Source organism: Carassius gibelio, chromosome A19 (genome assembly GCF_023724105.1).
Source record: "Carassius gibelio isolate Cgi1373 ecotype wild population from Czech Republic chromosome A19, carGib1.2-hapl.c, whole genome shotgun sequence".
In the NCBI taxonomy this organism is placed as follows: domain Eukaryota; kingdom Metazoa; phylum Chordata; class Actinopteri; order Cypriniformes; family Cyprinidae; genus Carassius; species Carassius gibelio.
This window is the reverse complement of record NC_068389.1, coordinates 17,558,819-17,581,946: the sequence shown is the minus strand read 5'-3', so window position 1 is coordinate 17,581,946 and position 23,128 is coordinate 17,558,819. Positions and strand designations below refer to the sequence as shown.

Here is a 23,128-nt window from a genome sequence, read left to right as displayed (position 1 = left end):
ACACTAATAAGATGAAATTAAACCGCAGTGGAACCTTTTTTAGTTTTTTTATCAAAGCATGTTAATATCTTTGACCCTTACTTTACAAACTAAGTAGCCAAATGTACAAATATATATATACATACATATATATATACACATATATACATACATATACATACACATATATACATACATCAACATACACACACACACACACACATATATATATATATATATATATATACAAATCTATAAATGAATAAATAAGTTAATGATCATTTCATTTATTATTAACAGTCTTTAATTATACTTTCTGCACACACTATCCTTTTGACATCCTTTACGGTGTAATTAGTCAATCATGAATTCTTCACCTAACAAGCCTGAATTTCCAAGTATTAAAAGGTCAAACTAACAAGCAAACATGCCACAGATGTTTACTTTTATCACACTACATTTCTCACCATATCTGCAAGCAACCAGAGACAGGAAGTGGAAGGGAAGTAGAGCAGGCTCGTGCGTATGTGTTTGAGCTTGTGGTGTAATGATCATGTTTCTGGCATCTTTGTACAAATACATCTTTGAAAAAAATCTGTCCTGCCTTCTCTCAATTCCAATTGAGAGTAGTTGAGTAAAGCGATGGGGAAAGAGAATAAAAATATATTGTGGCAAGTATAAAGAGGCAAGAAGGACTGAATGCAACAATTTTCAAAAAGAACTCAGAAGCGTGTTTTAGTAAGTTAAGGATTGTGCAATGCTCTTGTAAAACAGCGTCCCCTTGTGGCAAATGCTAGTCTCTTCTACAGATGCTCTCAGAGTAATGTACATGCATTCTTTCCCTCAAGCTATGATTAAACTAAAAGGGAAGTCTGAACATAATGGTTTGTCCTGGGCCCTGCGATTCCTGTTTGTGTCATTGACGAACAGGTCTTATACATTACTGGCTGTGGATATGCATTTATCTAGTTAACTAATCCACTAAATCTTGTGAACATACATAACACACACAGTAAATCATCAGTGAAAGAGCATTTTAATAGCTCCTGCACACCACAACAAAAAACTGAAGACAAACATATAAAGAAATGAAAATATTGCTTGCAGATCTTCACAGTCAGTGCCCTGAAATACAACAGACATTGATCAATATTAGGCAACAACACAAGAGACAATATTCAAGCATCAAGACTCATTCAAACCGTATAATACAATTTTAATCAAATGGACTTTTAGACTGCCACAAAAATATTTGACATTTAGAGTGTCAAAATAAATATAAATATGGAAAATATCTGTACTGTTAGATTTATAAACCTGAAGATAACATTTATGCAATTTTTTTTAAAATAAAAGGATGCAGCGCTGTGTTGTTTTAATACTACTAAGATGCAGTATAATATTAATATAGTTAATATTAACATTCCAAAAAGTCGTTTTTATCTACCCAACCCCCCCCCACTCTATTATTATTTCACTTTTTAGTTATTTTACTTAAACTATTATTCCTTTGGCAATTAGCTGAAATAAGTTTTTAAATTGTGTTTTATTGTAGTTGTTGCTTATTTAATTTACATTTACAAAATGTATTTTTTAATGGTTTAAGTTTTAGTAAACTCTAATAATCCTGAATCAGCACAAATACAAAAGTTTGTATAACCTGTCAGCTCCCTGACCCCAGGTTGTAAACCCCTGATCTAGTTTTCAAAAATGATAATTACTTATATTGTTCTTCAAGCAATTATAAAATACACAATGTGTACTGTACATATAGACTCTCCATTCACATACCACAATTAAAAACATGCATTACCTGCTGTTGTTAAAAGTTGATTGGTGAGAAATCGCAATGAAAGGTAGGCTCTGCCTCACTGACTCTGATTGGCTGACTGTGGCCAATGTCTTCAGACTCTACTTTGACATTGGGCAGAAGGAGGTCAGGGGTGGGTTTGGGTAGGCTGGGCTGCGGCGGCGCTCCTTCAAGCTGAACGTAGTGCTGCTGGGGCAGGAGCTGGGAGTATTGGCTCTCGTGACCCTGTGATGATAACTGTGACTGAAACACCGCCTGTGTATACTGACCCGACTGACTATACATGTCAGTTGTCCAAGGGTAGGCCTGAAATGCTTCATAGAAACACATAAGTTACTACTTTAAGATGTTTTTGTCCCAAAGGTGTAGTGTGGTTGACTTACCATGAACTCCTGACTGAAGCAGCATCTGGTTGCCAGTTTGAGACTGGAGATACGCATGTCCGCTGCTGGTGAATGCAGGCAGAGTGTTGTTGGTGAGGGGCAGATAGGGAGCAGTGCTGCTCTCTGTGGGGTTGGGTGTGAGGTAGGGAGAGGGCGTGAGGTACGACAGCTGGGAGTACTGGGGCAATATTGTGCTGGACTGTTGGGGCATAAGACAACTAGCTGGCTGGGGTAACAATGTGTTTGTTTGCTGAGGCAGGAGACTATTTGTCTGCTGAGTTAATAAAGTGTTAGACTGTTGAGGAAATGTGTTGAGCTGGAAATTGAAAGTGTTGTTCTGTGGAGCAGAAGTCATGTAGTCCAGCTTTACAGAAGTGCCCAAGCCGTCAAAGTCAAACCTGTGAACAGCAAAAACACATTTGAGGAACTATATCATGTGACATTAAAAGATTCGATTTAACATAAAGGTGATATTTCCAACAATCGTGTTCAGTCTTTGATATAAATAACAATAGTAATAATGATAAATCATGCTAATTTAAATTAATACACGTCCATTAATATCATTATTATAATTTATACATACATACACACATATATATATATATATATATATATATATATATATATATATATACACACACACATTTAGATATAATACTAATAATGAAACACCCGTCTCAGAATTTGTTGGCAGTCTGAATGTTTTTGATTTACTGCAATAATAGCTTGTTCATTTTATGATACAGTTTTACATACAAATACTTTCCCCAGCAGAATATTCATATTTAGAAGCAAGAACGTCAATGTCAACATAATATAACATTGTTTTGTTGTTATTGTTTTTAACAGCAATATACTATTCAGGTTTTTGTATTATTTCTTATGCCAAACAAGGCTACATTTACTTAAAAACAATAACACTGTGTAATATTATTACAAATTAAAATTACTTAAAAATTATTTCTGTGATAGCAAAGCAGAACTATCAGCAGTACTCAGTGTCACACGATAATGCAGAAATCTATTTAATGTATAAAAAATAAAATAAACAGTTGCTATGGCCAGTTGTGCAGAATTCTGATAACATTAGGGCCTCCATGTGTGGTACACACCTCCACTTTGCTCTTTGCTGACGTCTAGTGACTTACAAAGGAAATGCAGGGGATGAGTAACCTAGTTTTTACTAACCCGGTGTCGGTCTGCAAACTCAGTGGCGTTGCGTCTGCAGAGCTGGGCTCACTGTGTTCAGGTGTGTCCAGCAGCATGGACACAGTATGAGCAGGGGGGTTGTATGCCGTGATGAGAGGCAAGGAAGCACGCCGTATTGGAGGAGGACTGTGCATGGGAGGGGGCATGTACTCCAAAAAACCTCCTTGAGACACACAAGGTGCCACATCAACACAAGCTGGACCTCATGCATATAGAAAATATATAATATGCAAATGCACAAAAAACAGGTGTCCATGTCTGGAATATGTAGGCATTTTTAATAAGCTATTGCTAAATATAATGTAGAAACTTTTAATTTTCTGTAAAGCTGCTTTGCAACCATTTGCATCATGAAAAGCGTTATACAATTAACCTTGAATTTAATTGAAAAAAATTGTTTCAATTTTTTTCTAGTTAAATTGTTTAATTAAGTGGGTTAAGTCCTGTAGTCCTTAGGTTAACTAAAGTGTTTAATCCGTAATGCATAATTGAATTAAACCGCTAACGCCCTAAAATACAGTTTAATTAAACTGTTTAGGTGTATGTTTGAGTATGTGACCTGGTGGACTAGTGCAGCTGGTCCGGATGGTACTGTAGGGGGGAAGTGTGTTTTTAGGCATGGCATGCTGAGATGTAACAACAGGAGCTGAGAAAATTTGTGACCTGCACACACACAAATTAATTATATAAGCAATTACATGCATCGCACCACATGTTAGCTGGATTACATCAGTGGGGTCACTTACCTGTTGACCTGGACACAAGGCTGACCCCGACTAGCAGGAGGTTTTTTTGCTGTGGCTTTTGCTGTTTTTCTCCATTTTGCTCGACGGTTCTGAAACCACACCTGATGTGAGGATAGGAGAACAATTATTGACACTTGTATGCATTTAGATTCATTTAATAAGATCCTAAGGAATGGATGCCCATGAACAGTGACCATGATTCTCTGGGGCGTAACACCGATGGCGGCAGCGATCTCCTTTCTCTTGTCTCCATCAGGGTAGTGATCGTCCTGAAACACACGCTCCAGCTCCTCCAACTGATCTATATACATCAATGTTGAAAACAGTTTTTGCTACTTCATTTTTTTTGTGTGTGTGTGTGAGTAAACTGATACAGTATCATTTAAACATTTAGGGCCACTAAGATTTAAAATAATAATAATACTACTTTTATTCAACAAGACTTCTTTATAAACACTATATATATATATTAAAAGCAAGCATTCTTCTGCGGGACACAGAGGTAGATGTGTCCCACAGAAGAAGATATTTTGTCCAAACAAAGAACATTTGTAGGGGTCTGATGTAACCCAAATTCTGACTTCTGTCATGTGTGCATTTGCTACGTGCTTAAAAGTACAGGACAGCCTGTGCTGAAGGCCTCAGCTGAACTTTAGACTTAGAAGACTTCTATATCAATATGGAAATAAGAAAAGTTAAAGATAAAAGATTTCCACGAAATGTTTATACTTCTAAAAACAGCATGATTCAGAGACGTTTATATTCCATCACACGTCTGTTATTTGGAGTCACTCGAACCCCCCTGTGGGTTCTTAACAAAAGAGAACTAGACGATTAATCTTCTGAGGTAGGACAGTTGGACTTTGAACATACAATCTGCTGACCTTACGAAATAGGGAACTGAAATTAGGCTGCAAGGGCTAGGATGTATTTTCGGAGAAAGATGACGAAGGTTTTGATATCTGTCTGAGACGTGGCTGCAGAGACGTGGCATGAGTTTGATACAGATTGGCAGGGCTATAAGAGGAGGCAAATTCACCCCTCCTTACTCTCTCGCTCAGACTGAGTTCAGCCTAGACCCTTCTAGCTGGACTTAGTCTTTTCTCACCTTCTTTATCTTTGATTCCGGGCTCACTTGAATACTTTGAACTTCTCTCAGGTTTTATTCATCTCAGATATGATTATTATTATATTATTTGTTATTATATGAATACTATTATAACTTTTGACTTTTGATATACAGGGTATTGTTGTATACTTTGTATTATTATTTTTAACATCTTGATTACTTTTGAATATTATAATGCATTTTGTATTACTTTTAATTGGGCAACATCCATTATACATGGATTGCTTTTAAAACTATATTAATTTTGGGATTTGTATTTTCTATATTTGAAGCTGATTTTAATACTTACTAATCTGTTTGCAAGTTATGAGTTGTATTCTCATTTCCTATATTCTTTGAATAAATTTGCATACTAAAATACCACCCCACCGTCTGACCAAGATTGAAGTCCAATTTTTTGCATCAGTTTTGGAGGCACCCGCTGGAGATCGTTGAAGTTTTCATTTTATTAAGTTTTGATGCAACGCAAGACAAAATAAAGAGAGGTGAGTAGCTCATCCTTTTCTCTTTATGGGCTTCTGTGGTGTTGCCTGCCGGGTCTAGGAGATATATCTGTGGACCCACCTCGTTCATTAATCTTGACTGCAGCAAGAGAACGAGCCTGGGTCATAGCCGGTGGTATAACCGTAGACGGTGGTTTAACCGTATTTGAAAAATCAGCGCGCGCTGGGGGACGAGACGGCGATCCGCGGCATTAAATGTGTTGTTCACTATTGAGGGTTACTGGTAGTGTGGATAAATATCTGCGCTTTACATCCTGCGGGGTTACCGGGGGTGTATTGCGAGCACTTTTGGGTTAAACCGAAAGGGCAACAGTATTTTGAGACACGCGCTGTGAGGGTTTACTTACAGCGTGCTGGTCGGGTCTGAATGCCGTCTCTTGTTTTTGGATATAGTCTCTGGGATTAGACTTGGCAGTTTACGACACAAACAGAACCCCACCTTGCGACTAAATTTAGATCAATAAATTGTCAGACGGTGCATTAAGTAAAAATAAGTAGAAATTAAGTAAAAATGGGTGGAAATTAAGTAGAATGAGTAAAGGAATTAAGTAAAATAAGTAAAGATAAATAAAAATAAGTAAAGATAAGTAAAAATAAGTTAAGATAAATAAAGAATTAATTTTAATTAAGTGTATCTGAATTGAATAAACCTTTTCCTTGTTGGATTTGTCAGCACATGAGATAATGGCACCTGTTCAAATAAAAGAAACTCCAAATGAATATGTGATGTAGAAGAAATAAGACAGAAAATGGTTAAAGATGGATTTAGAGAGATTTCGGTTCCACGCAGACAGAGTGAATGGGTGTTGACCCCTTAACGGTCACTCACGTTTTTGAAGATAGACTTGAATTTGCATAATACAAACCTAAAATTTTACAATTCATGACCAAAAATATTTTGTAACATGATTTTGATGTGCCATTTACATGGTAATGTAATTGTCTGATTTTAAAATGGGATTTAAAGGATGAATTTTGAGATTTTATGTTTTCAAGTGATATATCACTTCTGATGATTTATGAAATGTGATAGAGAAAAAGGCAACGAGGAAGTCTTCTTTTGTAATGTAGATTTCTGAGTGTGTACTCTTGTCATAAATGAATTTTATTACTTTTCCTACATAGTCTTTTAACAAGAATATTGGTAAAATATATATTTGAGAGTCTTGGACTTTTCCAATGGTATATAGTTTGTCAGGATTGGATTTGATTTGATTGTGGTGTGGTGTAGTCGGCGCAGGCGTCCCGTATTCGGGACGGGGTTACAGTTAACAGGTTGAAGGAAATTACTGATCACAAAGAACAGAAGAAATAGGCACGTGTTTTATGTTGTTTATGGATAAGGAAAGTCAAAGGGCTTTTGACAGACAGAAATGGTAGAATTGTACAGGTTTATAATTTAGCGCAAGCAGCTAGAGAGGCTATAAGATATGTGGGATTTATTAAAAATCTTGTAACAAAGGAGCCGAGAGCCGAGAGCCGATATAGGCAAAGCTCCTAAGATTGATGACATTTATAACTGGCAGAAATGTAACAGATTTCTGAGAATTGTGAATATAGTTTGTTATTTCTCCTGGCAGTTTGGAAGAGCTGAGGCTGAGTGGGGCAAATATGTGAAATTATATTCAAGGTTACCATGCTATAAGCAGGTGGCCAAGTGGGGGTCTATCGAACTATTGGTGTGCGTGATTTACCTAGCATTGTAAACACGCTGCCAATTATGAAATCTAACTATACTAATTACAACCGCAAATGATTTTGCTACTTAATTTAACGAACTGCGTATTGAAGTACAGCATGTGATTGGATCAGGAATCCAAATTTTTACTAATGTAACATTGATCAGACAGGGCACTAACAAGCCCTTTGTTAAATATACTGAGCATTTCATTCGAGCTTTGCAAGAGTTTGTTGCTACAAAAGAAGCTGTTGATTTGAAATCTCATATACTGTTGCACACGTGGGGAACCAGAGCTCAAGATATTGTTAACCAAACGAAAAGAGCAGATGATGCGATTGGATCGCCCTCTCTGTAATTACCTGTTATAATTGCCAGGAAACAGGCCACTACGTAAATAGGTGCCCTGAGTGAGATGGAGAGCGAGGGTTTTAAAAATGTTTAAAAAGGTTCCTCTTTTCAGCAACAGCGACGGCTACCAAAGTAGCCCCCCCCCCTTCGGCCTCACTCTCAAAATAGAGGTGATGCAGAGAAAGGAAGTCGACATGCAGGCACAGCTTAAGCTGCTGATGCCACAGGCTGACCAAAGCACTTGAGATCATAGCTACATATTTATTTAGCTACTCTAATTTACATTATACAAATAAACACATGACTCTTCGAGGATTATCTGATGGCAGTCTTTTCAACTCTCAATTAATCCCCTTAATAATTTATCCACTTAAGCAAACCCTTTCGGGTGCAATTCTGGGTTGGAGAAAGTAAAGTTGGCACTGTAGTGGGAATGGATATATTGGAGAAATTGGAAGCAGATATTTTATTAACTAAATCAAATAGTTAGTCAATTTTTGCCAGTTCCCATTCCAGTCGTCAGAAAAATTGAACTCCTAAATTTAACATTGGAGCTGTTACAGCAAATGAGAAAGAGTCTACTGACTCTCCAATGATACAATATTTTTCTGAGAAATTTTCAGATTTGTGGTCAACTTCTAAACTTGATGTTGGTCTTTGCAGAATTAAACCTCTAAATGTTTCAGGTCCTGCACCTCCTCCAGTATTCCAGTATCCTCTTCGGAGAAAAAGAGAGAGCGGCACAGGCAATTGTGACCCGGCTCGAGACAGGGATTGTGGTAAGATGTGCCTCTCAATGTGATTCACCTGTGGCCTGTAAGGAAGCCAGACGATAACTATAGGCTTACTATAAATTACACCGCATTGAATGCTGTGACCACCAAAGCAACCCCATTGTTGCCAATCATTCAACCATTTTAAAAGAATCGTGCGTGCCGTCTGTTATAATTCAATATTGTGATGAAATTTTTCTTACATCTAGAAAAAAGGTGCAGCATCTGAGTGTACTCACTCTCCTGCTGAGAGCACTTCAAGAGGCTGGCTTCCTCCTGAACAAACAGGAAGTACAGCTGTTTCAACCATTATTACATTTTTAGGTCAGAGTGTTGGTCGTGAGGGAGAAAGACCTCTTCCAGATCGGGTCATAACAATTACAAAATTAAAGAAGCCAACCACAGTCACTGGTTTAAGATCATTAATGGGGCTATTTAATTTTAATCGGGTTTTATTTCCCTGATTTTTCTGATTTGGCTGAACCTCTAACCGAGGCTCTTAAGGAAGGCCTTCCGGGTGCTTCCCCTCTAGAGTGGACAGCAGACATGGCTGAGTCTTTCACTCTTCTCAAATCCGCACCAGCCTCTTCTCCTGTGTTACATGAACAAAACCGCTCCACATTTGGACACATGTAGGCCCGAATGCTTACAACTGCGTGCTGGGACAGCATCAAAGTGACAAAAGTTTTGGAACTGTTGGATATTACTCAATTGTGATTCCTTCTTCTATGAAAGGACAGATGCCATGCTTGATGGAGTTGGACTGTGCAGAGTGAGCACTGAAGTTCACCGAGCACATTGTCGGCTACAACCAGACTATTTTACATACCCCACACCGCTTTTTATGTTTGCTATCTGAAACAAAGGTGAAATCGATCTCAAATCAGCGACGGGCTAAGTGGGAAACTGCTCTAATGAGTCCTCAGCTTACTGTTGTTGCAGATAACCGGATGAACCCTACCTCCCTGATGGAGAACGAAGGGAGTATACATGACTGTGCTGTGGTGGTTATTTGTGACAGAGGACATTTCGTCAGAAATTAGACATTTGCAAATGTCATGGACATGTTCATGGATGGCAGCAGCTTTTATGAGAGGGAAACACGCTACACAGGTTGGGCGGTAGTAGAGGGGAGGAGGGGCGAAGTCTTGGCTGAAGGGTCGCTACGGGGAGGAAGTGCTCAGATCGCTGAACTGCATGCTTTGAAAGCTGCTTTAAATTTTACTTTAAATTAACTGCAAGCGAAAATAGCTCCATTTATGTGAATATTTTTACTGATAGTGCCTACAGTTAACATGTAGTGCAGAGTTATGGCCCTGTCTGGAAACGTCGCGGTTATATGACCACCGCCGGTACGCCAATAAGTCATCAAACCATTATTAAAGAAATTCTTGAAACATGCAAGAACATTTCAACTAACAGTGTTGTGGTTTGCAAGGTTACAGGTCACAGTACTTTCAATGATTGGTGGGCAAAAGGAAACTCGCTAGCTGATAAGGCTGTGAGAGAGGCGGCCAGGGGTGCATCACTTGGAGAGGTAACTGCAATTTTCCCTGTTCATCCAAATTGTGCAGGATCAGAAACTCTATCTAAATTGTACACAAATGAAGATAATGAAATTTGTCAAAAAGGTTAGGAGCTATTTTAACTGAAGAAGGAATTAATGCTCTAAATGAAAAGGGTGTTCCGCCTAGCAGATATTAATTGATCTATACCACAGGATTGCACACCAAGGGGTTCATAAAACTAATACTATGTTACAACAAACATGGTTTTGACCAGAGATTTTACAAACTGTGAGGGACAGACTGTCCAGATATATCCATCATTTACAAACAAAGCCACGATTATGAAGAGGTATGATATCAATAAGCCACAGTCCTCGCCCGCGAGGACCTTTTACACATTGACAGGTAGATTTTATTTTTGTACCCTCTGATCATGGGTACACATTATGCGCATTTAAGGATGCCCGTTCAGTGCCCTCAGCATCCAAATTGCGGGAGACTTAAAGACTGCTGCATTTAATTTAACGGCTAAAATCCTGTACAAGTGGGGGACAAAGTAATGGTTCAGAAATAGGGAATTTAGGTCCAATGTCTTCCAGGTATGAAGGTCCTTACTCAGTGTTGCTGACTACTCCAACTTTTCTCTCTACTCATTGAAATCGAGCCAGACTTGACTCGATGGAAGCATCTTGCACAAGTGAAGCCCCTGTTACAGCTTGCATATACTAACAATATCTCTCAGTGCACAATAGATTTTCTTTTATAGACTAAGGGTACCCTTTCTAAAATTAAGGTTGTAATCAATGTTTGTTTTCAACCTCTGTGAGGTGATTGAGGGTCTGACTTATGTCAGGAGTGTAATAATTGATTGATTCAATTATCGATTATTTATTTAGTGATTGTTCACTTGCTTCCAGAGAATCAAAATTAACCAAAATTCACCATATCTGTTCCTTAGGTTGTCAGTGATACCGTTTTCACTTTGAATTTGTCCAACAGGTGTAAGCTCTATCAGACGAATTGCTGCTAAGGACGAACAATGATTAATGATTAATTGTTTACTTCTCTCCAGGTTTCCAATGCTGAGTTCCCCTGGATCTAATGTATTTATTTGTTTATAAAATGATGAAATGAAACTGAAAACCATAATGTTTACATGTAACAATTGTGATTAATGTTGTTTTATCTGTCTTGTTGTGTCCTTGTTCGTGTGTGTGTGTAAATGTTATATGTAATGTTTGTCGCTTCGCTTTGGCATTATATGTTTGTGTGTGTGTGTTTGTGTTCGTGTTCTTTTTGTTTCCACATATTTCTGTTCCTACTACTCTAAAACTAAACAGGTATGAGTGCATGCTGATACGGACCTATCCTGCGTACATTTACCACACGACTGGTTCTAAGGGTGACCCTTTGGTGTGACTTCTGCAACAGTGCAGCGCATTGACGATTCGGGAGTGGTTGCTGTGCTCGTAGCTGGACATCAGTGTTTGATCCCAAGAACTGGACGCATCATCATCACATCGCACGCTAACTCTACATCATCTGAGAGACTTGTGCTTTAATCTACCAGCTGATATATAGATTTACAAATCCCTACATCAAGATGCCTCACAAGATTATTGATCAAAAAGATTCTTTTACTCCTATTGCTGTCAGCAATGATGAAGAAATGTATGAATTAGAGGTGAAGGGTAAGGAAAGATACGAGATGTTGAAAAAGATCAACGAAAGTTTGGAAATTTGCGACATGATACCCCAATCTGATAAGGACAAATATCTTAAGAAGCTACCCATTAAGAAGAGAAAGTATGATGATAAGTTTAGAGATGGAAAGAAGGGTATGCTGTAGTAAGTCCTCGACCCAGCAAAAGTCCAGGTGAGGTCAGGGGTCGGATGCTTTTAGTGCTCCTCGTCTGATCAGCTTGGTGAAGAATTCCTGTCAACTTAACGCGGCTGGGGTTAAAGAGGTATCTACAGTCTACCTGAAAAGATTCATTCACTTTTATATTTCCTTTATGCTTACACGATTAAGTGCTTATCTGAAATGTTTTACTTACTCATTTTTCTGCATATGTATTTGTTACCTTTGACTATTATGTATCTTATTTTCCAGGGAAAGGATTTTGGGTGCGAGTCTTTTTGTCAAGACTCGAGTGGGGGACTGATGTAACCCAAATTCTGACTTCTGTCATGTGTGCATTTGCTACGTGCTTAAAAGTACAGGACAGCCTGTGCTGAAGGCCTCAGCTGAACTTTAGACTTAGAAGACTTCTATATCAATATGGAAATAAGAAAAGTTAAAGATAAAAGATTTCCACGAAATGTTTATACTTCTAAAAACAGCATGATTCAGAGACGTTTATATTCCATCACACGTCTGTTATTTGGAGTCACTCGAACCCCCCTGTGGGTTCTTAACAAAAGAGAACTAGACGATTAATCTTCTGAGGTAGGACAGTTGGACTTTGAACATACAATCTGCTGACCTTACGAAATAGGGAACTGAAATTAGGCTGCAAGGGCTAGGATGTATTTTCGGAGAAAGATGACGAAGGTTTTGATATCTGTCTGAGACGTGGCTGCAGAGACGTGGCATGAGTTTGATACAGATTGGCAGGGCTATAAGAGGAGGCAAATTCACCCCTCCTTACTCTCTCGCTCAGACTGAGTTCAGCCTAGACCCTTCTAGCTGGACTTAGTCTTTTCTCACCTTCTTTATCTTTGATTCCGGGCTCACTTGAATACTTTGAACTTCTCTCAGGTTTTATTCATCTCAGATATGATTATTATTATATTATTTGTTATTATATGAATACTATTATAACTTTTGACTTTTGATATACAGGGTATTGTTGTATACTTTGTATTATTATTTTTAACATCTTGATTACTTTTGAATATTATAATGCATTTTGTATTACTTTTAATTGGGCAACATCCATTATACATGGATTGCTTTTAAAACTATATTAATTTTGGGATTTGTATTTTCTATATTTGAAGCTGATTTTAATACTTACTAATCTGTTTGCAAGTTATGAGTTGTATTCTCATTTCCTATATTCTTTGAATAAATTTGCATACTAAAATACCACCCCACCGTCTGACCAAGATTGAAGTCCAATTTTTTGCATCAGGGTCCAAAACAACATTGGACCCCATTGACTTACATTGTATAGACAAAAAAACAAAACAAACAAAAAAACAGACATTTTTCAAAATAAAAATGTGTTTCTGCAGAAGTTATACAGGTTTAAAATTACATGAAAGTAAGCAAATGATGGCAGAATTTAATGAACTATGCCTTTAATATGAACGGTCTCTCACCGGTGCTGTAGAAGGTGCAGGTTTTCTTCTTCGGAGGCATTAGAGGAGCATCCGTGCTGACAGAGGGTAAAGCCTGACTGCTGGTTTGTCCACCAACTGAGGCCAGAGGTTTAAGAGGAGCCGCTTTGCTGGCAAAACGGGTGTAGCGGCGATTGCTGTACACCTGCCGCAGCGTCACCTCCAGCTGTCCGGTGGGTACATTGGTGCTGCTTCCATAGGGCCGTTTACCCAAGCATGGGGCCTCCAGCTGGGCCTGTGGTGGGACGTGAGGTTGAAGTAGAGGCTGGGGCTGAAAGGGGAGTACTGTGATATTTTGAGGGGGTAATGTGATAGATAATGGTCTGGGTGGGGATATTATAGGGGGTGGCTGGGGCAGATCTGAAGATTTAGGGGGGCATAACAAAAGGTCTTCGTTCATACATCTCTCCACCGACTCATCACACACCATCACCAGGTCTATAGTGCAGTCTGGGCCCATCTGCAAAATACAGTCATCCTCCAGAGGCGGCACCAGCAAGTCGTTTGCCTCTGCATCATCATCATCTGTCTTTGTTTCATAATTTTTGAAACCTAATGTACTTTCCTGCTCATCTTTGCAATATTTTTCATCAGTTTGTACATTATCTACTTTCTTGTTTTCCTCTTCGTCATCCTCTGTGCCCTTTTCGTTTTTTAGTTTGACGTCTTCAGTTTTGATTTCTTCCTCTTGCATCTCCATTTTCCTGTCTTCAGGTTCTTGAGCTGCTGTCCAATTCTCAGTTATTTCCTCTAGTTTCACCTGAGAGTCCATCTCGAACTCTTGTGACTCCTTTTCTTCCACCTCTTTTCCATCACTGTATCTTTCTCTCTCATTATCTTGCTCGTTGTTTCCATATCGAAAATACCCTCTCTGCTCATCCTCCTCACACAGAGGAAATGGACTATCTGTAAATATGACATTGTATTAAAAATACAATTATATCATGTCAGAAAAGATTAAGTAATACTAACCAGCAATCTAGCAATGAATGATCTCTTCATCAGTTCAGAACGGATTCTATAAAAAAAAAGGTGCTTTATTATATGTCTTACGGACTCTCAGACTTTGATTGCAAAGGCCTTTCCCCCATAATATTCTGCCATCATTTACTCAACCTCATGCAGTTCCAAACCTGTATAACTTTTATTCTGTAAACACAAAAGATATTTTAAAGAATATTTGTAACCACGCTGTTTTGGTAACCACTGATGTCCATTTTATGGGACAAAGAAGAAGAAATATCTTCTATGTTCCTCAGAGGAAAGTCTAACGAGTTTGGAACGAGATGAGGGGAGTAAAAAAAAAAACTTTTCTATATATATATATACTAACGTCTACTTAAATTTGTATCAGTCATGGCATTTCAGACCTCTTCCAATGTAAAACTATATTCTTGTTTTTCAGAGAACTTGAAAATGTAAAAAAAAACGTGTGTGTGGCGGGATTAAAAAATAAATAAATTATTGCCAGAGATTTATCATCCAATTCATGTTATAAACATTACTTAAAGGTGTGAAACGTGACGTTTTCTTCCGCTAATTAGAGAATAAATTGAACCTCCGCCCTGAGTATCAAGCCATTAGACCCGTTATCCGTGAAGAAATGAGACCAATTAGACAATTATCGGTGTCAAAAACAATGAGTCAATCAACTAATTTACAGCAAATCACCCACCGTAATCACTGACAAACAAGGCATCTTCAGCCATCGTGTTGCCCACACGCACAGACCTCTATATTACAGTGATTGAGCTTGAGTGAAAAGCAAACTCTATCCTGAGTATTGATTGATAACCTGCAGATGCTGCTCGGGTTACATCACGTGACTTGCACACGAGGCGTGTTTCCGTCAGGTCCGGTGTCACTGTTGCAATCATGCGCGCTTGGCCTTCAGTAATATTCCTGTAATTTCACTTGAACGGGGATGTAATTCAGTAACATCTCTCTTCGTGAGCACTGTGGTAGACGTAAATGTTATATTTTCATTGTTTTATAGATTTAATGAGAAAAACGCATATATAAATATATAGGCCTATATCTTAATCATAATGCCTGATAAAGGCTGTTTGTATACATTTAATTTTTATTTATTTAATTTGTATTTTTTGTTGACTCTAACAACAAAAACCTCATTTTAAATTAATTGTTAACACGTGTGACATTATTATTCTTTGTGAAATTACTTTAAAGGTCAAACATAATTTAATTCTGGAGCACAAATATTTTGCTTTCATATAGGTTTTATATTAGGTTCAAAGAATAAAATGTTCACAAACAAGCTAAAAAAAAAAATACTAGGTTTGCAGCTAAGGGTATATTCCAGTGTTATTTTAGTATCATTTAAGTACTATTATAGTCTACATAGAGAATTATTTTAGTTCAAGTTAAACTAAATAAAAATGAGAAATCTTGCCTTGTCAGCTAGCCAGCTAGTTTTAGTTAAAAACCCTGTCTCAAAATCACCCCATTCAGCAAGTGTTATTCAGTTATTCTTTCATAAATAAGAGTTTACTTTGCATATTTTTGCACTCTACCTTTTTGTAAAACTCCTGATAGTCTGATCAATTAATAATGTTAAAATTGTGCCTGATATTGCTTTTAGTTCATACTTGACAGTGAATTAACTACGTCAATCACACTGCATTGTAGGATGCAAAAGTAGTTAGTATACATACTGCAAATATAGTAATAATAGTTTAGTACTACGTCATTCCAACATAGCCAACTTCAGGCTTCTAACCAAATAAATCACAGCAGCTACAGAGATAACCAATCAGGTTTTATTTAGAATAGAGTGGCATATTAGTGACAGAACTTTGCCTCTTTATACACAAATCAACCAATGAGAAAAAAAAAATACAATAGAAAAACAAAGAAAAACATAAGTTCTTTAAAAAAAATGTGCATGTATAAAACCACGCTGGGCAACCCTCAGACCAGGACCATGCTGGTCTGTGATTGGCACACAGACACAGGAAGGCCCGCCTCATATTTGACTATGAATAGAAAGTGAGAGGTGACAGGTAAAAATGCGTAGAAAAGACAGCAATGCAAACTCAAAGTTCCACTGATGTCCATAACATTAACACACAGTGACCTCCAGACGTTCCTCAATGGACAGGTGCATGTTTGTTGTTGGGAGGTGGGGGCTTCACCAGGACACGTGAATGTGTTGCTAACAAGATTAGATTGTAGGAGTAGTGGGGTGAAAGCTGTGAATGCTCAAAATATTAAACCTCCGGCAGCTTTTTTATTTATACAAAAAATGTTAAACAATCATCATGTCTTAATACCTGAAATTCACATACTAATTGTAGGCTTGCAACTATATGTTTAGCATGTAAGCAGTTGATTATTATTTTACGTCAATATTCCAATTAGACACTAATGATTGCTAAGGTTTTGAGTATTGATTGTTAAAGCCAGTCTCTTGGACACAACTGAAGACAAATCCTGAACTAATGAGAAGTGTTTTTTTTTTTTTTTTTTTTTATGAATGTTAATTTATTTCACTTTTTAATGACCATTTATATAATTTTTTGACAAAATAATTCAATTAAAACATATGCATTATTATTTTCTCAATAATTATAAATACTAATAATTGCATAGTTTTTGCAGTATATATATATATATATTTTCATTTGAGATTCAGTTGCAAATTAATTGTCATCGTTGTTTTAGTCTACGTCTAAGTCTCAAGCTTAAAATGTTTCATGTTTCTCATTGTTTTATGTAAAAAGTCTTTATTTTACATGTGAACATACGTAGTGTGGTATAATGGCATTGTTGCTATATAGATATCTACTAGATGGTGTACTTGCTCAGTAGAATGAATATTAAAAAACAGAAAACAAAGTAAAAATTTGAAAAACAGTAATGTTATATATATATCTGTAACTCGGTCTGTAACTTTTATTCAGTGTCCAGGAGACTGGCCTTTACTATAGTCATTTAATTAAAGATGTGCTGTGATGGGTTGGAAATTAATATGGGTCCTATTCACAAGGCCGAGGCCGTGAGGCTATGTAACATGTTCTGTGTGTTTGTGCAGTCAGTGTCACATAGCAATTTAAGTGCAGGGAGAGCAGAATATGTCCCCACAACGGAAGAACTATCGGGGACCGAAACACATTTAGAGATGCATTAAAACAAGCCATTTTTCAGACATACATACGCACACTGTCAGGACATGATCATACAGAGTACAATATTCAAGCTACAGGTACTGTTGCACAGGTGTGACATTACAATCTTAAGACTGAAATACAAGCAACCCGTATGGGTATCAAGATTTCCCCCACTTGCCTAAAATATTCCATAGAGAACATTGTGGCATCTTGAATGTGCTCTAGTACACCCATTCGGTCGAATATTCTTGAGTGTAGATTTGTCACATAAAAAAATGAATCACCATGCATTCTAAACGCATGATTTGTGATATACCAGGAAGCGTTAGTTGATGTCATGTTTCAGTGTTATGGCAGCTTTACCCTCAGAGATATATTTATAAATGCGGGTGGGTAGAAGTCTCTATTACTGTGGATATAAAAAGGAAATTTCGGGGACCGGAGTGCTGATATTGTGCCCAAGCCGTCCCAGATTTGATATAGTACATTAACATTTTCAGATATTTAAAATGATATGTGTTTCAGACAAGTTGTCGTCATTTTAGCGGTTTGCTAACATCTTGTGCTACAGCTGCGAGTAACACTGACATCACACCACATGACATGTCACATACATTCTGAGCATGTCAACCACAGAGTCTGCTGTTGATAGCTTGTTATTGCTAATTCATGCATTTGTAGTCATTTCGTTTTTTATGGATTAAATGTATCCCGACGTATAAATATCAAATAAAACAGGAAAAAGTGACAGTAATTTTGACCATCACTGAAATCGCACTGCTTAAAGGCTTTCAGCTCAGATATCATTACGTTAAACAAGCTATTTTTCTCCCAAACCATTAAATTTACGTTCACACACCCACAGCAATAATGTCCCACAAGTTCTTCATCAACACATTCCTACAACATCCGTCTTTGAGCATGCCCGTTCATCAGGGGTTGTTGTGTGGCATGTATGCGAGTGGAAATTTCTCCGTTTGCGAGTGAATGTGGCCATGAGACACTAACCTTGAGCTTTCAAAACAAAACCAGACGCTTGACTAACTACGGTAAAATACTAAACCTGAGCAAAGGTTTCAGCATTTCTCCAGGTTAAACTGCCAACAAATTGGATATCGATAGCATATGTCTCTGTGAGTTTAATTTTGACTACAGTAGCATGGTTCAAAGCTTGACAAAAATAAAAAGTTGTGTTGATATTTACACCGATAAAACTTTACTGCACAGCTAAATAGATAATATCCTTCACTACGAATATTATGATCACCATTTTCCTTCCATCCAGAGCTGCTGATATACAATTGATTATTACTAATGATTACTAAAATCTTTATACAGAGCAGAGGAGAGGCTAGTCCTATGATTCTATGCATGCGCTCCCTCACAGCAAATCTTTAGTGTTTTTAATGTGCTGTGTACATGTTTCGGGCTCCCTGCTCCCATCGGACGGTCCCGTCGTGTTGACACATGCTCTCTCCAGCAGAGGGAGTCGGGTCGAGTGTGTGCACCTGTGCGTGTGTGTGTGAGTCTAGGCTGGGGTCACAAGGGCACCTTAGACATACAATCGCACACATATGCGCAAGCACACACACTCGCTCTGCTCAAGCTCTGTTTCTAGCACCAGGGAAATGGAAGGCACCACACAACGTTGGATCACTGACCTTGGTGACAGAAGAGCATTTTGAGTACGGACTCCAAATTCCCCCTCTTCTTCTGCCATGCAACTCTTATTTCTGCTCCTTTTTCTCCCTCTCACCTGACTTTCACAATCCCTCCATGACCCCAACTGTGTTCTTTTCCTCTCCATCATTTTTTCATGCTGTTTTTTTTTTTATCTCATAATGTTGTGCATTAAACACGTCTGAAACGCAGTGTCTTTACAAAAAAAAGATTCAGGTCATAATTTCATAGAACAACAATCCTAAACATATCAATAATAACATGTTCTTAAAAAAGTTTTTCTTCTCTGTGTTCCCAGCCTCTCTGGCCCCCCCCACAACATATTCCATTTTTTCTACATTTATCTTTTTCAGGTTTTCTTTTTTTTTTTTTGGAAAAGAAAGTTCCAAGTCCGTGGAATGAGAGGCACTCTCATGGGGAAACGAGGGAAGAAAGGGAGCTAAGGAAAAGGGGTGATATCAAAAGAAAGGGAAGGGGGGTCAGATAGAGACGGGACAAGGTTGGAGAGATAAAGCAGGTTGTACGTAAGGATGTTAGGCGTAGAATTCTTCCTGCTTGTCTGCTTTCTGGTAGGTGACGGTGGCTTGTCTAGGCTCCTCCAATGTGTAGCTGCCTTCATCTTTCTTTTTCATCCGGTAGACGAGTAACATTACGAGGAATGCTGCAAAGAGTGCTCCGACTACACCTCCGACAATCACCGCTGGAGAAAGAACAAGAGACATTGATTACTTACAGCATTTCAAATTCAAATCATTATGAACATTTCAACAACAATAATGTTCTCTCCCACATCCTTAAATAAATGTGTAAATGTCTCTGGGTCAATGACAAAAAGAGGGTTCAAGATAAAGAAAATGAATTTCAATTACTTTTTAAAACAAGTCATATCTTTTTATATGGTTTCGAACTAGATTATATAATATATTAAGCTTCACTGTTTATTTTTTCTAAGAAATAATAACAGAATACTATTTATAATTTATACAAATATTTATAAATCAATACAAGTTTAATTTAGAAATTAAAAACACGATGTATAAACTGCATTTTTAAATGTATTTTTGAATAAATCAATACATATAAAAAATAAATTAAATGCCATGATATTTACATTGACATTGACCCCCCTTTCTTTGTAAATCAATCAGAATTTAGGGGATGCAATGCCTACAATAAGCCCAACTACAAATGGAGTCTTCTGAAAGAGAAAAGTTTTCTCTGGCTGATTAAGGCCCCGTCCACACGGAGACGGAGCTTACCCCAATCCGATCTTTTTTTAACTCGTCTCAAGAAATATCCGTGTCCACACGAAACCTCATAATGATGTAGTATACATGCCAGACCAGTATGTAGCGCTGTAATTCTGCCACAGAGATACACTAAAAACAGAGAAGAAGACTTGGACTATGCTCATAAACATTGCGCGTGGTACACAAACGAACATGGAACAATACATTTATTAATCAGTGTTAATGTTAGTTAATAAAAAGACAATGAATACGCACACATTTTTTATCGGATAGGTGTTTCGTCCACACGGATCCGGCGTTTTCATAAGGTGAAACCGCTATTTTTTGAAACCGGGTCCCAGAGTGGATAAATTTGAAAACGCCGTCTTTGCGTTTTCGTCTGGACGGCTAATCCGTATATTTTCTGAAATGATGACGTCATCAGCCCACGTCTCCCCCCTAGTCAGACACCTCTACGTCTCGTAACAGCAACAAAAACATGAAAAAACACTGAACAATTGTCTTTTTATTTACTAACATTAACACTGATTAACAAATGTATTGTTCCATGTTCGTTTGTGTACCACGCGCAAGGTTTATGAGCATAGTCCAAGTCTTCTTCTCTGTTTTTAGTGTATCTCTGTGGCAGAATGACAGTGCCACATACTGGTCTGGCATGTATACTACATCATTATGCGGTTTCGTGTGGACGCGGATATTTCTTGAGACGAGGAAAAAAAAGATTGGATTGGGGTAAGCTACGTCTCTGTGTGGACGGGGCCATAGAGACAGACAAACACAAAACACATTTAATCAAAGGCAAGGGGGGGGGCTGGGGGTTGGAGTCTCTCTAAACTAAACCTGAACTGCGAAAAATGCAAATTACAAGCTAAAATCCAACTAATTTCACGCTACAGCCTGTGACTCCTACATCTTTACCTATGACCAGGAAGTCTGCAAATACAAAGGCAAACAGTCCTCCAATCAGAATGGCTGAGAAGAGAGAGAGAGCATATCAGATGACAGAGAGAAGCGAGAGGGGAGATGGAGACGGAGAGGCAGCAAAACAAACAAGGAGAAGGTGAATGTAAACAAGGAAAAAAGACCGTCTTCTCCACAGAGAGATAGAGTAAAACCCACAGGAGGCTCTTGCTTGAGATCTTAAGAGCAAAGCTGTTATTAAAGGGATAGTACAGCAAAATAAAAAATACAAATCATTTTTGGTTTAACTGTTCTTTAAACAACTGTTACTCCAAACAAATTACTCCCACTAATAATATTGCTAACAACCAATGACTAGCTTTTGTGAAATGCTATTTCATGCTTGAAACTTTAACAATATTATATATATATTACTGTTCAAATGTTTGGGGTCAGATGGGGGAATAAGATGTTTTTCTTTTCTTACATGAATACTTTATTCAGCAAGGGTACATTGAATTGTCAAAAGTGACAGTAAAGTATATTTTAAATAAATTATGGCCTTTTGAACTTTCTTTTCATCACAGAATCCTGAAAAATCAAGGTTTAAACAAAAATATTCAACATCACAACTGTTTTCATTGAGAATTCATTGATAAAAGATTGATAATAATAATAAAGTTTATTGTTTGAATACCAAATCAGCATATTGGAATGATTTCTGAAGGATCACGTGAATCTGGAGTAATGGCTGCTGAAACATTCAGCTTTACCATCACATCAATAAAAACATTTTCAAATAGAAATGGTTATTTTAAATTACAATATTTCACAATTTCCTGTTTTTACTGTATACTTTACGGTTTACTTCTTTTTTTTTAATCAAATAAATGCAGCTTGGTGCACAAACTAAATAAATTTCACAAACTTTTGAAAAGTAGTTTAAATGTTAAGCTGTACAATAATGCCATAAAGTAAAACCTGAAAGGTTTTCAGTTCGGTGCGGTCTATAAATCTTATAAGCAGCAAGGAGACAAACAAAACATGTACAAAATAAAAGATATACATATAAAAGACAAATAGACAGACAGGTTGAAAAACAGAAGCCAAATAAATAAATAAATAATAGAGAGACTGAAGTGGGTTGTAGAAGTGGTTCTGAATGTCAGGCATCGCTCACCTATCAAAACTTCCTTCCTCTCGAGGATGTTCTTCTGTGGAAGTTGAGCGGCTGAGCTTCCAGCAGCATCTACTGTGTTACCAGTCAGATCTGGTTCTCCTGCCACGCCAGTCGCCCCTCTGCCTGTCCCGACCTCATTGCCTTGGCGAACTTCATTCTCGCGGATTTCAAAATCATCAGTTGGACCTGGTCCTGCAACTTCATTATTTACAGTTTCATCTGGTGTTTGTGTCTAAATGAGGAATAAAAAAAGGAAAGAAAAAAATATAACCCTTTACAATTGCACAACAGATCACTTGTAGCAGAAACCGCTGACTGAATTTTTTCTGTAGAAGTTCTTGGTTTTAATATATTCTAAACTTGATTTGTGAGAGTAGAACAAGCAAATACGTCTAAACCATCTGATGAAAGTGTGGTTTTGATGCAATAAGCTCATACCAAATAAATGGAATTAATTGACAGATTACATGTATATGAACAAATAATGCCTCTCATTCTTTGTTCTTTTTGTCTTGAATGTCCAAAAACCTTTTGGGGCCACTGCATTCACAATGGGAATAAGAGCATACTT

General features: G+C 37.6%; 2 protein-coding genes across 5 annotated transcripts in view; both read right to left on the bottom strand.

The window, feature by feature from the left end:
- Nucleotides 1-998: 998 nt before the first annotated feature.
- On the bottom strand, nucleotides 999-15,236 carry LOC127935197 (homeobox protein NOBOX). Of its 4 annotated transcripts, none has more exons than XM_052532865.1 (10): nucleotides 15,093-15,183; nucleotides 14,390-14,435; nucleotides 13,400-14,323; nucleotides 4,325-4,431; nucleotides 4,131-4,231; nucleotides 3,944-4,047; nucleotides 3,364-3,547; nucleotides 2,173-2,570; nucleotides 1,793-2,103; nucleotides 999-1,104 (listed from the first exon to the last, which is right to left on the bottom strand). In XM_052532865.1, the coding sequence occupies exons 3-9, from the start codon at nucleotides 14,187-14,189 to the stop codon at nucleotides 1,802-1,804; spliced, it is 1,986 nt and encodes a 661-aa protein (XP_052388825.1). In that variant the 5' UTR covers nucleotides 14,190-14,323; nucleotides 14,390-14,435; nucleotides 15,093-15,183; the 3' UTR covers nucleotides 999-1,104; nucleotides 1,793-1,801. The 4 variants fall into 4 exon arrangements, with proteins under 4 accessions (XP_052388825.1, XP_052388824.1, XP_052388822.1 ...); XM_052532864.1 differs by lacking the exon at nucleotides 15,093-15,183 and adding an exon at nucleotides 14,751-14,969; XM_052532862.1 differs by lacking the exon at nucleotides 14,390-14,435 and having other exon boundaries at nucleotides 15,093-15,236.
- Nucleotides 15,237-16,183: 947 nt separating this feature from the next.
- Nucleotides 16,184-23,128, bottom strand: part of LOC127935534 (syndecan-3) — a 29,172-nt gene continuing 22,227 nt past the window's right edge. Inside the window, exons 4-5 of the mRNA XM_052533483.1 lie at nucleotides 22,558-22,789; nucleotides 16,184-19,927 (exon numbers count right to left, since the gene is read on the bottom strand). Of these exons, the coding sequence (XP_052389443.1) occupies nucleotides 19,761-19,927; nucleotides 22,558-22,789 (399 nt within the window). The 3' untranslated portion in view covers nucleotides 16,184-19,760. The remainder of the gene's footprint in view (nucleotides 19,928-22,557; nucleotides 22,790-23,128) is intronic.

Bases quoted from the DNA above. Each gene is read 5' to 3' on its own strand.
- LOC127935197 (XM_052532862.1), bottom strand. From the start codon at position 15,126: ATGGCTGAAGATGCCTTGTTTGTCAGTGATTACG. The intron at 4,432-13,399 runs GTGAGAGACCGT...TGATGTATATAG, and splicing joins CTGCACCTTCTACAGCACCG to ATCAGTTGGAGGAGCTGGAG. The intron at 3,548-3,943 runs GTCACATACTCA...GTGTGTCTCAAG, and splicing joins CAGCTGCACTAGTCCACCAG to GAGGTTTTTTGGAGTACATG.